General features: G+C 51.3%; 1 protein-coding gene across 1 annotated transcript; it reads left to right on the plus strand.

Moving 5' to 3' along the window:
* The first annotated feature begins 1629 nt into the window (after positions 1-1629).
* Positions 1630-9670, plus strand: DGCR6L (DiGeorge syndrome critical region gene 6 like). Its single transcript, XM_062504297.1, has 5 exons — positions 1630-1783; positions 1852-2012; positions 2633-2733; positions 6719-6859; positions 8915-9670. The coding sequence occupies exons 1-5, from the start codon at positions 1662-1664 to the stop codon at positions 8996-8998; spliced, it is 609 nt and encodes a 202-aa protein (XP_062360281.1). The 5' UTR covers positions 1630-1661; the 3' UTR covers positions 8999-9670.
* Positions 9671-12527: the final 2857 nt, after the last annotated feature.

Here is a 12527-nt window from a genome sequence, read left to right on the forward strand (position 1 = left end):
AATTAAGAGAGCTCTCGGGCAAAGATATGGGGGCAGGAATAACAGTTCTTTACTAGTATATCTAACAAGACAAACAAGAACAACAACAGCTATGAAATTACCCACAAACAGAACAGTAACTCAGTCCCAGTGTTTTTTGGCTGCAGGCACCTTTTCCCTGAGCTGCAGTTCCCGGTGCTGGGGGCGGGCGGGTCCCGCAGAGCCGCAGGAGGGCTGGGGGTGATGGCAGCGCTGTCCCAGGGGGAGAGAGAGATGGAGAGAGAGCTGTCCGCTCACGGTGTCGGTCCCGGTGCTCAGCAGAGTGCTGGATGGTGGTAGTTCACAGCGAGAAGACAGCAGTGCAGGATCCGATAGTAGTGGGGATGGTTTCCCGACGCTGGGATGGCGGAGATGGAGGAGAGGCGGCGATCGTCCTTCTCGTCCAAACTCTGCAGGGGAAATGGGCCGAGGCCCAGCCTTCCGCTTCCTCTTCTGGCTGTTTGAATCTCGCGGGGTTTCCCTCCTCTCTCTCTCTCTCTCACCTCCCCTCCCCCTTGTCACCAGGGCACAGTCAACAGGTATCTTAACATGACAATGGTGAAAATTCCACAGGGGGAAAAGGGAGAGAACCAACCCCCAACAGATTGGCATCACTCAAACTTGGACTGACAGTACCTCAGGCCGGGATCGGCATCACTCGAACTGGGATTGGCAGTCCCTCAGGACGTGAGCGCCATCACCCGAACTGCGATTGGCAGTCCTTAAGGCCGGGACCAGCCTCACTGAAACTGAGATTGGCAGTCCCTCAGCCCGGGATTGGCATCATTCAAACCAATTTAGGCAGTCCCTCAAAAGGGGATCGGCTTCACTCAAACCGGGATTTCCAGTCCCTCAGGATGGTATTGGCATCGCTCAAACTAGGACTGAAAGTATCTCAGGCCGTGACCAGCGTCACTCAAGCCTGGAATGGCAGTTCATCCTACCGGGATTAGCATTCCCACAAACCAGGATTGGCATCACTCAAACCTGGATTGGCAGTCTCTCAGGCCAGGATCAGCATCACTCAAACCTGGATTGGCTTCATTCAAACCGGGATTGGCAGTCCCTCAAACCGGGATTGGCAGTCCCTCAATCTGGGGTTGGCAGTCTCTCGGGCCTGGATCAGCATCACTCAAACCAGGATTGGCTTCACTCAAACTGGGATTGGCAGTCCCTCAAACTGGGATTGTCATCGCTCAAAGCAGGATTGTCAGACCCTCAGGCTGCGATTGGCATCACTCAAACCGCTATTGGCAGTCCCTCCAACCGGGATTGGCATCACTTAAACAGGGATTGGCAGTCCCTCAGGCTGGATTTGGCATCACTCAAAACCGGAATGGCAGTCCCTCAAACCGGAATGGCAGTCCCTCAAACCGGGATTGGCATCACTCAAAGCAGAATTGGCATCACTCAAAGCGGGATTGGCATCACTCAAACCGGGTTTGGCAGTCCCTCGGGCCGGGATTGCGATGGCTGGAGGGGCGAGGTTTGAGCGGCTCGGGGTTGGGGCGGGACCACGGCGGCGAGTTTGACCGTGAGGCGGACCCGCGCATGCGCAAATCGCGTCAGGAGGGAGCGATTGCGCGACCCTGCGCAGCTGCAGATCGCCAGCCGACCGTGACGGGGCCTGTGGGGGGTCGGTGATGGCGCGGCTCGGCGGGTTTGAGGGGGCCGAGCAGCAGCAGCAGCAGGTGCTGTCTCGGCAGCAGGAGCGGCACTACCGGCTGCTGGCCGAGTTGCAAGCGCTTGTCAAGGCGCTTCCCAGGTGAGCGGAGCGCGAGGGGATGCAGGGGCCGCTGCCGGTGCCGGCGCTGACCCGGTTTGTTCCCACAGTGCCTGCCAGCAGCGCCTCTCGTACACGACATTGTCCGAGCTGGCGCTGGCCCTGCTGGACGGAACCGTGTTCGAGATCGTGCAGGGACTACTGGAGATCCAGCACCTCACCGAGAAGAACTTGTACAGCCAACGGCGGCAGCTTCACAGCGAGCACCGCGGTACCGAGGCCACCCTGGGGGTAGTCCCGGGCCATTGGGGGGACCAGAGAGGGGAGCACTGGGGTGAGGGCCACAAGGGTGGCCATCTTGAAGTAGTGGAGGGGACGGAGGGGGTGGACAGCTCTGGAGACATGGGGGTAGCACTCCAGGGAAGTGATGGGGACACTGGGAGGGGAGAGGGGCCTGCGGCATCTCTGGGGTGGTGGGATGCTTAGGGGGTAATGGGGGTAGGACGTTGTGGGGGCGGTGGGGGGATGCCACTGGGACAGGTTGGGGGGGCAGTGGGGGCTTGGGGATGGCACTGGGCGGGGAGGGGGGTGAGTTGTGTGAGGAATGTGGGGGACAGTGGAGGTGACATTAGAGGGCACTGGGGGACTGTGATGGGGATACTGGGGGGTTGGGGATGATGATGAGATGGACAGGTTGGGGGGGCTTGGGGGTGGCACTGGGAAGACAGCTTTAGGGAGCCCTCGGGATGGGTTGTGTGGGCTTAAGGGAGTTATAGGGAATGACACTGCAGCTTGTGGGGAAAGTACTGGGCGGGAGGGGGGAGTGGCACTGATGGCACTCAGGGTACCTGGCAGCAGCATGCACTCCCGAGCCCCCCTTCCCCATGGCAGGGCTGAAGCAGGAGCTCTTCCACCGGCACAAGGAGGCTCAGCAGTCCTGCAGGCCCCACAACCTGCCACTGCTCCGTGCAGCCCAGCAACGCGAGATGGAGGTGAGGGTGCTGGGCTAGAGATGGAGGTGAGGGTGGGGGGTACAGGGCTGTGTCCACTGCCAGGGCTCTCACAGCCCTGTTGCTGCAGCACTGTAGCATCTCCAGAGGGTTTGGCTATTCCTGCCCTGCAGCCTCAGGAGACACCAGCTGTCCTGGATGGCCTTGCGAGCACAGACCTAGGTTCCCCACCCCAATCTAGAGGCCTCTTGATCTACCTTTTGTGCCCTCAAGGTAAGGGTGCAAACTCTTGCCACTGCAGGTGTGATCTGAGAATTGTGGAAGCTCAGGAGCCTGCTCCAAAGGCAGTGCTCTCCACAGTACTTCAATGATCCATCATTATCTGATGGGCTCAAGCCTGGATAGGAAGGCCTGGATAGGAAAGGAAGCAAGAGACAGAAAACATGTAGAAGGCACCTAAGTTCTGCCTGCTATTTTAACAAGTCAAAAGTAGACAATACTCGAAACAATCACATTTTACTGAGTACCACTGATAAGGAGGAAACACCTCAAGTTTCATAATTGTACAGTAATAGTTTCTGAGAGCATCTCAAGGCATTTCAAAAAGATTCAGTCCCAGAGGAGTTTCTGTCACCTCTTGGTGACAGATAGTCAGTTTTGTCATGTAAGAAAATGGCAAGTAGCTGGTTATGTTAAATCAGTGGAGCTGAAATGTGGGGGGAAGCTATTTTGGTCCACATTAGGTGAATGAGAACTGTTTCATGCTTTGGCCCATGGTAAGCACCATGTCAGTGCTTGGTTTTGGATTCTTTGATCTTTCCACATTCCTCATTTCCTGTCAAGGTGACTAAAGCCAGGCTGGACCTCTGGTACCTGTCCTTGTTACTTCTATCTCTTGAGTAACCTAGACTTGCAGCAGTAATCTCTACGGCCTGTTGAAAACACTTCCAGTATTTCATTAAATTACCCAAATATGTTTTGCTCTCCTTGTTTTACATGCTGTGTGACTTCCTCCAACCAGCCTTCTGCCTTTCTTCTGTTTTCCTCTCCCAGGTATTAATAGTAGTCACTTCTTCCTGGTTTTATCCTCTCACAGTTTGGCTGTATAGCATTTTGGAAGGAGATTGATCACGTCTGTTATGTCTGATACGTATCTAATGGTAGCTGCCCTCTATGGTTAAAAGTTTCCATGACCAGCTCCCATGAGATACCTTGGGGTTGGGCTCCCAGGACAAGTAATACAAGGTGTACATTTTAGATTCGTGGCTTCTCCGTGGAACCCTTGGCATTTAGAAAAGCTTAGCTCATCATGCAGGGTCCATGGCCACCAGGGCTGAAGCAAAACTTTTGTGCCTCAGATTTGTCCAAGATACGGCACTTTTCTCTAACCCAGAATTACGCCTCACTAAACAATGTGAGGCACTTAAATTCAAGTGTTTTTTTCAAGCCCAAAGAAAGTCAGTCCTCCAGCACAGTAAGCGGAGACAATGGCACACTGAGGTGGGTGGGAGGAAGGAAAATCTGGGGAATGATGGATTTTCTGAGGGATAACCTGTTGTATCTCCCACAAGGGGAGTGACTCCTTGGTCTGAAGAAAGTGTGAAGACAGAGTTCACTTAGGTTCATTCCTCAGCATCCTTTGGTGAAGGTGCAGTCATCACTCTGCCTTGCATTCTCTTGGGGCTAGAAGTTGCCTTGAGTTTCTTCTCATTGCTCTGTTTTCCCTGGAGCAGTTTTTGTATGGTCACCTTCTAGTGGATCCAAGTTCTGCATCTTCCTTAGTTGCAGATGGTTTTGTGAAGGTTTCTCACTGTGTTGTGCTAATTGTGGGCTCTATATCCAGGAGAGGTTCCAAGACATAGCTCCTGGCCTGTATGTGTGATAAGTGCTCTTTGTTAGGTCACACCTTTTGCAGAGTGACATGGATACCCTTGCTGCAGATACACATCAGTCCTTCCCCAAACTGTTTGTGGCCAGGAGTTCTGTCACACAAATTCTGAAATTTCATCAGGAATTGTGGCAGGGTGGAGGTGTTCGGCTTCCCTCCAAGGCCTTTTTAACCACCAGTCATTGGTGTAGGAAATCCTGGGGTTTGTGACTTCTGCCTTTCTGTGCAGTGGGGATAGTTTAACCATATGGCTATTTCCAGCTGAATGTGTGCCTGTGTTCTCTATTACAAAGGGACAGCATTGTATGAACTAAATGTTGAAACTTGTGGCTTTTCACAGAATCGCAGAATAAGCTGAGTTGGAAGAACCCTACAAGGCCCATCCAGCCCAGCTCCTGGCCCTGCACAGATATCCCAACAATCCCACCCTAGGCATCCCTGGCAGCATTGTCCAAACGCTTCTGGAACTCTGGCAGCCTTGGGGCCTGGGCAGTGCCCAACACCCTCTGGGGAAAGAACCTTCCCCTGAGCTCCACCCTAACTCTCTCTGACACAACTTCAAGTCATTCCGACAGGTCCTACAACTGATTACCACAGAGAACAGATGTGTCTGCCCTTCCCCTTTCAAGGAAGTTGTAATTTCAGTGAGTCTCCCCTCAGTCTCCTCCAGCTGAACAGATCAAATGTCCTCAGTTGCACCTCATATGGTTTCCCCTCAAAGCCCTTCACCATGTTTGTTGCCTTCCTTTGGATGCTCTCTATCAGTTTATTTATTTCATACTTCTTGCAGGAGAAGCACAGAATCATGGAATGGTTTGGATTAGAAGAGACCTTCAAGTTCATCCAGTCCCACACCGTGCCGTGGGTGGGGACACCTGCCACTATCCCAGGCTGCTGCAAGCCCCATCCAACCTTGCCTTGGACACTTGCAGGGATGGGGCAGCCACAGCTTCTCTGGACAGCCTTTGTCAATGTATAACTATGCTAACAAGGAAGAATTCCCTCTTAACATCTAATCTAATCCCACCCTCTCCATTTGAAGCCATTCCTCCTTGTTGTGTCACTCTATTCCTTGTCCCAAGTCCCTCTCCAGCTCTCTTGGAGGCCCTTTAAGCACTGGAAAGCTCTCTAAGGTCACACAGAGGCTTCAGCCCTTGGAGCATCTTCTTTGCCTCCTCTCCAGCATCTCCATGTCTTCCCATGCTGGGCCCTAGGGCTGGAGGCAGCTCTGCAGGTGGGTTCTCACCTGAACAGAGCAGAGGGGCAGAATCTTCCCTCTCACTCTACTGCCCACCCTACAAAAATGAACATTGTTTTTTGATGGGATTTGATGATTCCTGGTGCTCCCTGTGCCTTGCAAAGGAAGTCTGCTTCTCAGTGCAGTCTGGTGAGGTTGTATCATCTCTGCACATATGGGGCTCTTGATCTGTGCTCTGCTTGTCCCCTGCAATCCTGCTCTCTGCTTCCACTGCTGATTTCCAGCATGCTTTTGGCATTCGCATGTTTGCTGCGCTCCTCTAGAGGCAGCACAGAAGCTCTCTGCTGAAGTTTGGGTAGATGTTGGTGGGGCAGGAGTGGCCATATCCTTCTGGTTGGAGCTATTCTGGCAAAGTCCTTCTTTCATAATGTTCTCAGTCTGTCAAAAATAGAAGCCAGCATTCAGATCCTTTCACAAATAAATAGTATCTGTACGTGATTTACAGCTCCAGTTCCATATTAGTGTCCAGGGAGCCATCTTGATGAGCTTCAGTGGCCTAAGTTATTCTTCCAAGGCTTCCTTCAGCCTCACCTGAGAGGGGTTCATAACTCTTGGGCTGAGCTCAGCCATAGCTCAGGTGGTGACTCAAGAGGGAAAGTGGTTCAGACACCAATCGGTTCTTTGTGGTCTTTCCTGGCCTCCAAACACTGGCCTGGGAGAGCAGGCTGTTCCCATGATTTCCCTGCATTTTTTTGAGTGGTAGCTTTGCAGGTGGAGGTGTTAAGACCTGGGGCTATGCTGGTTGCCCACTGCTATCCTTGGACTCATCAGGAGAGATTCAGGGTTTGGTTGCTCTTGGGTTCCAGTAAAAGTCTTTGAGATGAGAAAAAGCTGGAAGAAGGCAAGTATTTCACTTTCTCATTGACTTTTATGTTTTCCAGGCTATGGAGCAACAGATTCGAGAGGAACAGCGAATGATGGATGAGAAGATAGTCTTGGAATTGGACCAAAAAGTAATTGACCAGCAGAGCACCCTGGAGAAGGCTGGGGTGTCTGGCTTCTACATCACCACCAACCCCCAGGTTGGTGTTTGGGCACGACAGGCAAGGCATTTTGACAGAGCCTGGAGTGACAAAACAAGGGGGAATGGCATCATACTGCCAGAGGGCAGAGTTAGTTGGGATATTGTGGAGAAATTCTTCTCTGGAAGGCTGTTAAGGCATGATTACCCAGAGCAGCTGTGGCTGTCCCATCTCTGGAGGAGTCCAAAGCCAGGTTGGATGGGGGCTTGGTGCAACCTGGGATAGTGGAAGAATTTTCTCTGCCCATGGTAGGAGGTGGGAATGGATGACCTATAAAAATCCCTTCCAACCCAAACCATTCCATGATTGTTAGATAGTGCTCTTGGGTTAATATCTTTAATTCTTTTAAAAAATCTTGCTGTAGATAAATCGGGGATGGGTGTGTCAGGCAGAACAGTTCGTCCTTTGCCTCCCAGCTGGTGGGTGGTATGTGCTGGAGGGACCTTGTACTCAGCTCATAACAAAAGAGGAGAAACCCAGGCACCACTTGGCAGCATTCCCAACTTCCTGCAGTATTTTTTTCTGTTGTGGAGGGAAAAAACACCGTGCCAACAGCCTGCAGTTCTGTGACTCTCAAATGGGTCTGAAAAGCACTAAAATAATTCATTTACTGCATTTATATTCAGCTTAGCTATAAAAACTAACCTCAAGACTGTTTATTAGGTACCTTGTTCATTCTTGCATGTGACTTGCTGGAGCTGATGATCTCAGGCTTTGATTAAAGAATTGTTCCCAGTTTCTCCAGGGCATTTACTCAAAATATCTGAGGAATCACCTGGGTTTGTCCACATTGTTCTTATGCTGCTGCAGGAACAAAAAACTCAAAATTCCCAAGTCCTGTTGTAAAGCCATACAAGTTTACAGGGAACACAGAGACAGGCTGTTCTTAACTCTGCTTTTTCAGCTGATTAAATGTCACTTTGATAAAGACCTACTGAGAAGAGATGGCTTAAATGAAGCTAAACAGCCATTTTCTAACACCCACCTGTGTGTTAGAAACTGATTGCCAGTTGTGGAGCCTTGAACAACCCTCTATTTTTTCAGTTGCTATTCCCCTGCTGCATAATGCAGAGAGCCCATTTTCCCCCTCCTGCCCTGCCCTTTATGTTGTTTTTGTAAGTAATAACCTTATTAGGATTCCTCTTTGCTGGGTTTGTGTATGTTTGTCTTCAGGATAGGTGCCAAGCCCAACCCGGATCTTGGCTTGTGCCTGTGAGTGTCACCAAGAAATCCCTGCTGGAATCTGTTCACGTGGTTCCCATCAGCTGATGTGTTTCCCCCCCAGTGTGTATGAAATGCCTCCTTGTGCAGGGGATATATTTTTATAAAAATAGATTTTTGTTTCCATAGCTCTGTGTCTGCAGGGCTGAGTCACAGACCAACATTCACAAATTATTGGCTCTACCATGTTGTCTCTGAGCTAGATGTAATTAAAGAATGAGCAGGTGGCAAAGAAACCGTGAGCTAATGTTGATATCTCCACTTGATTGTGGTCCTGGAAAGGGGATTTTTCCAGGAATGGAAAATGAAATGCCTGGAGGGCATTTGATGCATCAGCACAGCCATGTGTTGCACCTGCCTTGGATCCCACTTAGAGGGTTCCCAAAGCAATCCCTCCTCTTCCTGCCCTTCTGTGCTGGGAAGGGGTCAGGGAGTTGGAGATGCTGTGGGGGACGTGGGGAGGGGCCTGAAGAACCACCTCTGGGGCTGCTGCCCCTCCTCTGCCTGCAGAGCTGGCCAACCTGAGTAGCCCCTAGCACATTTATCATAGCCAAGAAGAAAAAGCTTCTCTGGATCCTTAAAGAATCCTCAGGCTCTGGTATTCCTAAGACAGCCATAGTTTGCAGCAGGTCTGGGAAGATGTCACTGCTCCATGTTTTAGAGAAATGCCTGAACAATATGAAGCATTTGGTTGTTAGTTTCCTGGTTGATTTTTTTTTTTTTAATTCCCTGAGAACAAGAAGCTCTTGAGGAGGTGGTACAGGCCAGTCCTTCCTGTTTCCTGCAGCAAGGAATGGGATCATCTGCTTGCAAAACATCTTTCTCCTTTTGCAGGAGCTGACTCTACAGATGAATTTGCTAGAGCTGATTCGAAAGCTGCAGCAGAAGGAAGCTGAGGCTGAGAAGACTTTTTCTTGAAAGAGCAAATCTGCTGTTCACTTCCCAGAGTTTTTCCTCTGACTTCCCTCTAAACAGCAGACCGTCCATGCATTTACTTTGTATTGTGTCAGGAAGAGGCTACAGGAGAAGAAGAAATTGCTGAGGCTCTTAGATTAGAGCTGGGGCAGGCAGAACCCAGCACAGGGGGTGGTTGGGAGCCTGGGGATGGCTCTCTGATCCTCAGAGCAGTGTCAGCTGCATCTGGCTCATCTGGGAATGATAGTGTGGTCACCTGCCAGGAATGTCCTGCAGTGATGCTGAGGCCATCACTGAGCCAAGGCTGGGCTGGGCACTGAGGCAGCAGATGGAGCCCTACTGTGTGAGGGTGAGCCTGTGTTTAGATGATATAACTAGGGGGTAGGGGGGTGGGGAACAATTCCAAGGGTGCTTCTTTGTGTTGTTGAGGCAGAAACAACCTCTTAGGCAGACCCTTCCCAGACTCTCCTCCAGGCTGGTACTAGCATTATCTGTATTAGTTTATCTGCATGCTGGCCAGCATTATCTGTATTAAAGGAGAATGTCAGGCATCAGCCCAGAGTCACTGGACTGTTTGCAGTGTTCCCACTGACTCAGAAAGCAGTGCTTTTGCTTTGTTCTTTTAAACCAGTTTCCAAATTAAGAGAAATAAAATACTCCCCTTCTGAGGCTGCAGCTGTCTGAATGCCAGTGGTTGTGTTTGTCCTGTCCTCAGTTGATAAGTGTGGGGCTTGTGGTACCTTAAAGGGAAGCTGGGGAGGAACACACAGTGTTTCTGAGGTCTTTCAGGGTGTTGGAAGAACTTGTGGGTGGCCTTACAATGGGGAGAGCTAATGCTGGAGGAGATAAACAAAAGATGAGAGCTACAAGAACCAAAGAGGCTTTTGGAAATTCAGGGCTGCAGCCCCCTCCCATTTCCATTATGTGTGGGTGTTCTCTCCCCATGGGGGTGATGCTGCTGTGGTTCAGCAGCTGGAGACAAGACGTACTGCTTGTGTGGAGTCTTCACCTCCTAGATGAAAGTCCCCGTCTGGAAAGCAGGCTGGTATGGGACCTGCACCACTGCAGGGTCCCCACAGAGCTTCTGGAACTGTGTTGCCACTGGACCCTCAGGTGGGATCTCTATGCTACACTGCTGAACAATGGTGAGGGGCAAGGTGGGCAATATTCCCTTCTGGAGCCACCTTAATCCTCCTGGGAGGATGCAGGGTAGCCACTGGTGCAGACTGTATGAAGTCAGCATCTGTGGTCAGGTTTGTGACCGGAGCTATTGGCAAGGAAATTGCTTCCTAAGGTAAGGATAGGGAAGGCAGGGGTGAACAATGGGTTTCATGGCAGGAAAGGATGCCGAAGAGCTGGGGGTCACGCTGCCTCCCAGAAGCTTCCCTTTCCTCTACACAAGCTCTCTGGAATAGCTGGAGCAGCAGCAGATGAGGGTGTGGCTGGAGGAGGTGGGATCGAGGTTACTGCCTGTGGCTTCAGCTTCACTGCACTGCCCCGTGGGGTGAAGAATGGAGTCCACCTTGCCCCAGAGCCCCTGTGATCCCAGATCTCACTGCTGTCTCACCAAAGCTGTGCCAGGGATCACGGGCTGCTCTGGCACTGCCATGACAACAGCAGCTCTCAGGCTTCCTGCTTCCACCATCTGTAAATGGTTCTGCCAGGCAGCTGGTTGGATCCAAGCTGAAATTTTCCATGTTTGTGTTCAGGCTGGGTTTCAGAAAGGCCAAGGTGGAGAGCTGCAGGAGGTTAGATGTGTCTAGCTGGTGGGAAAGGTTATCCTAAGGGAGCAAAGCCCCTGAGATGGCTTGTGATCAGATCAGCAGGATTTCAGCAGGACAACACTTGCTCAGCCCCTGAAGCTGGACCGTACGATGTGGAGGATACTGATATTTTTCCAAGCAAGTGTCATTGTGTCACCAGAGGGTGGCACCATCCCACAGCATTGCTGTGCCCCAAGCCACTGCAACTGTGGCAGTGCTGGTAACATGGCAGACCGATGAAAGAAACCCAAGGGGGCTGGAAGTTCTGGGTTTTGGCTGTCTCAGCTCCTTGGTTCAGTGACCTGTGCAGCTCCTGAACTCTCAAGTGGTGCCCCAATAACATGTGTTTGGCTTCAGCCATCCACAGACCTGGACCAAAAGTGCCTGCCCAGAGCTCCATGTGTGCAGAAGTGACATGGAGAGGGGATACAACCCAAGAATCAAGTTCCTTGTTCAGGTGCAAGGTGACTATCGTGAGAGCTATGGCTCCATGCCAGTCCCATATTCACCTGGGAGCTGGTGGAAGGTGAGTAATGGGTGGCGGGAAGCGACAAGTTCTGTTTATTCCCTCTTTTTCCAGTAGTTTGGGCTATTGAGGAGAAGAGCAAGGTCCTTTCCACATAAGGAGGTCGATACAGTGTGGATAAAAGTGACTGTGTTCAGGTGGGAACCCTCAAGTGTTGCACTGTGGGCTCTGAGTTGTAGGTGCAGCTTGAGGGCGACAGCTGGGGTGATGACTGGTGGGTCCATGAAAATGTCAGCTTAAGTGCCCAGGAGCCATCATAAAATTAGATGAGATATGAGAAGGGGATCAGAGAAGAAAATTAGAAACATGGTGCTGCTGCATTATCTAAATGCAAATCCTTTCACCCTCGCAAAGGCATGGTAGGGAAGGAACAAACTATGCAAAGGCCCTGGGGACACCAGGGATCTGGAACATATTCCAGCTGAGCTGGACTCAACTTTATCTTTGACGAAGGGCACAAGAGGGGGCAGGGTGGAGATAAAACTGTGACTGACAGGGTGAGGGACTTCACTCTAGAAATACAGGAGCAGCAACATTGCAGGGCACCTGTTACAGGCAGGTTTGGGTGGGATGGGTGACTGCTTGGGAAACTCCTGCCCCAGGGGGCTGGAGAGGCAGAAGGTTTGTAGTGGTTCAAGAGGAGGTGAAGCACTTCTGGTAAACAAATCTTTTGACTTGGAGATGGATAGAGGTGATTCCCCTTCACTGCCCTGCAGAGCTAGGTGGAAGCACCACAGGCTTTTGCTCAGGTTTTGTGCTCCTGACCAGGCAGGAGGACTGTGAGTTGGAGGAGCCTGTTCAGGAGCTCCCCCTCCCGCAGCTTTCCTCACACCTGTTTCTCCATGACAAATACCTGAGCACAGAGGATGTGCCTGCCCTTCAGGCAGCAGCTACAGAACAGAGTAGAGGCAAAGGAGCAAGATCTCAGCCCTTTGTGCCATCCAGAACTGCATCCAGTGGATGAGATTTGGAATGACTGCTTCGTCACAGAATCACAGAGCTCTTTGGGTTAGAAGAGACCTGGGATTAGAAGTTCATAAGCAGGAACACTCATCCCAGGTTACTCCAAGCCCTGTCCAACCTGGCCTTGGACACTTCCAAGGATCCAGGGTCAGCCACAGCTTCTCCGGGCAACCTGTGCCATGGCCACACCACCCTCATAGCCGAGAATTCCTTCCCAATATCCCACTAAGCCCTGCCGTGAGTGAGAAGCCATTGTCCCCTCCAGGTCCTTGTCCTCAGT

The sequence above is a fragment of the Cinclus cinclus genome, chromosome 17, assembly GCF_963662255.1.
Source record: "Cinclus cinclus chromosome 17, bCinCin1.1, whole genome shotgun sequence".
Classification (NCBI taxonomy): Eukaryota; Metazoa; Chordata; class Aves; order Passeriformes; family Cinclidae; genus Cinclus; species Cinclus cinclus.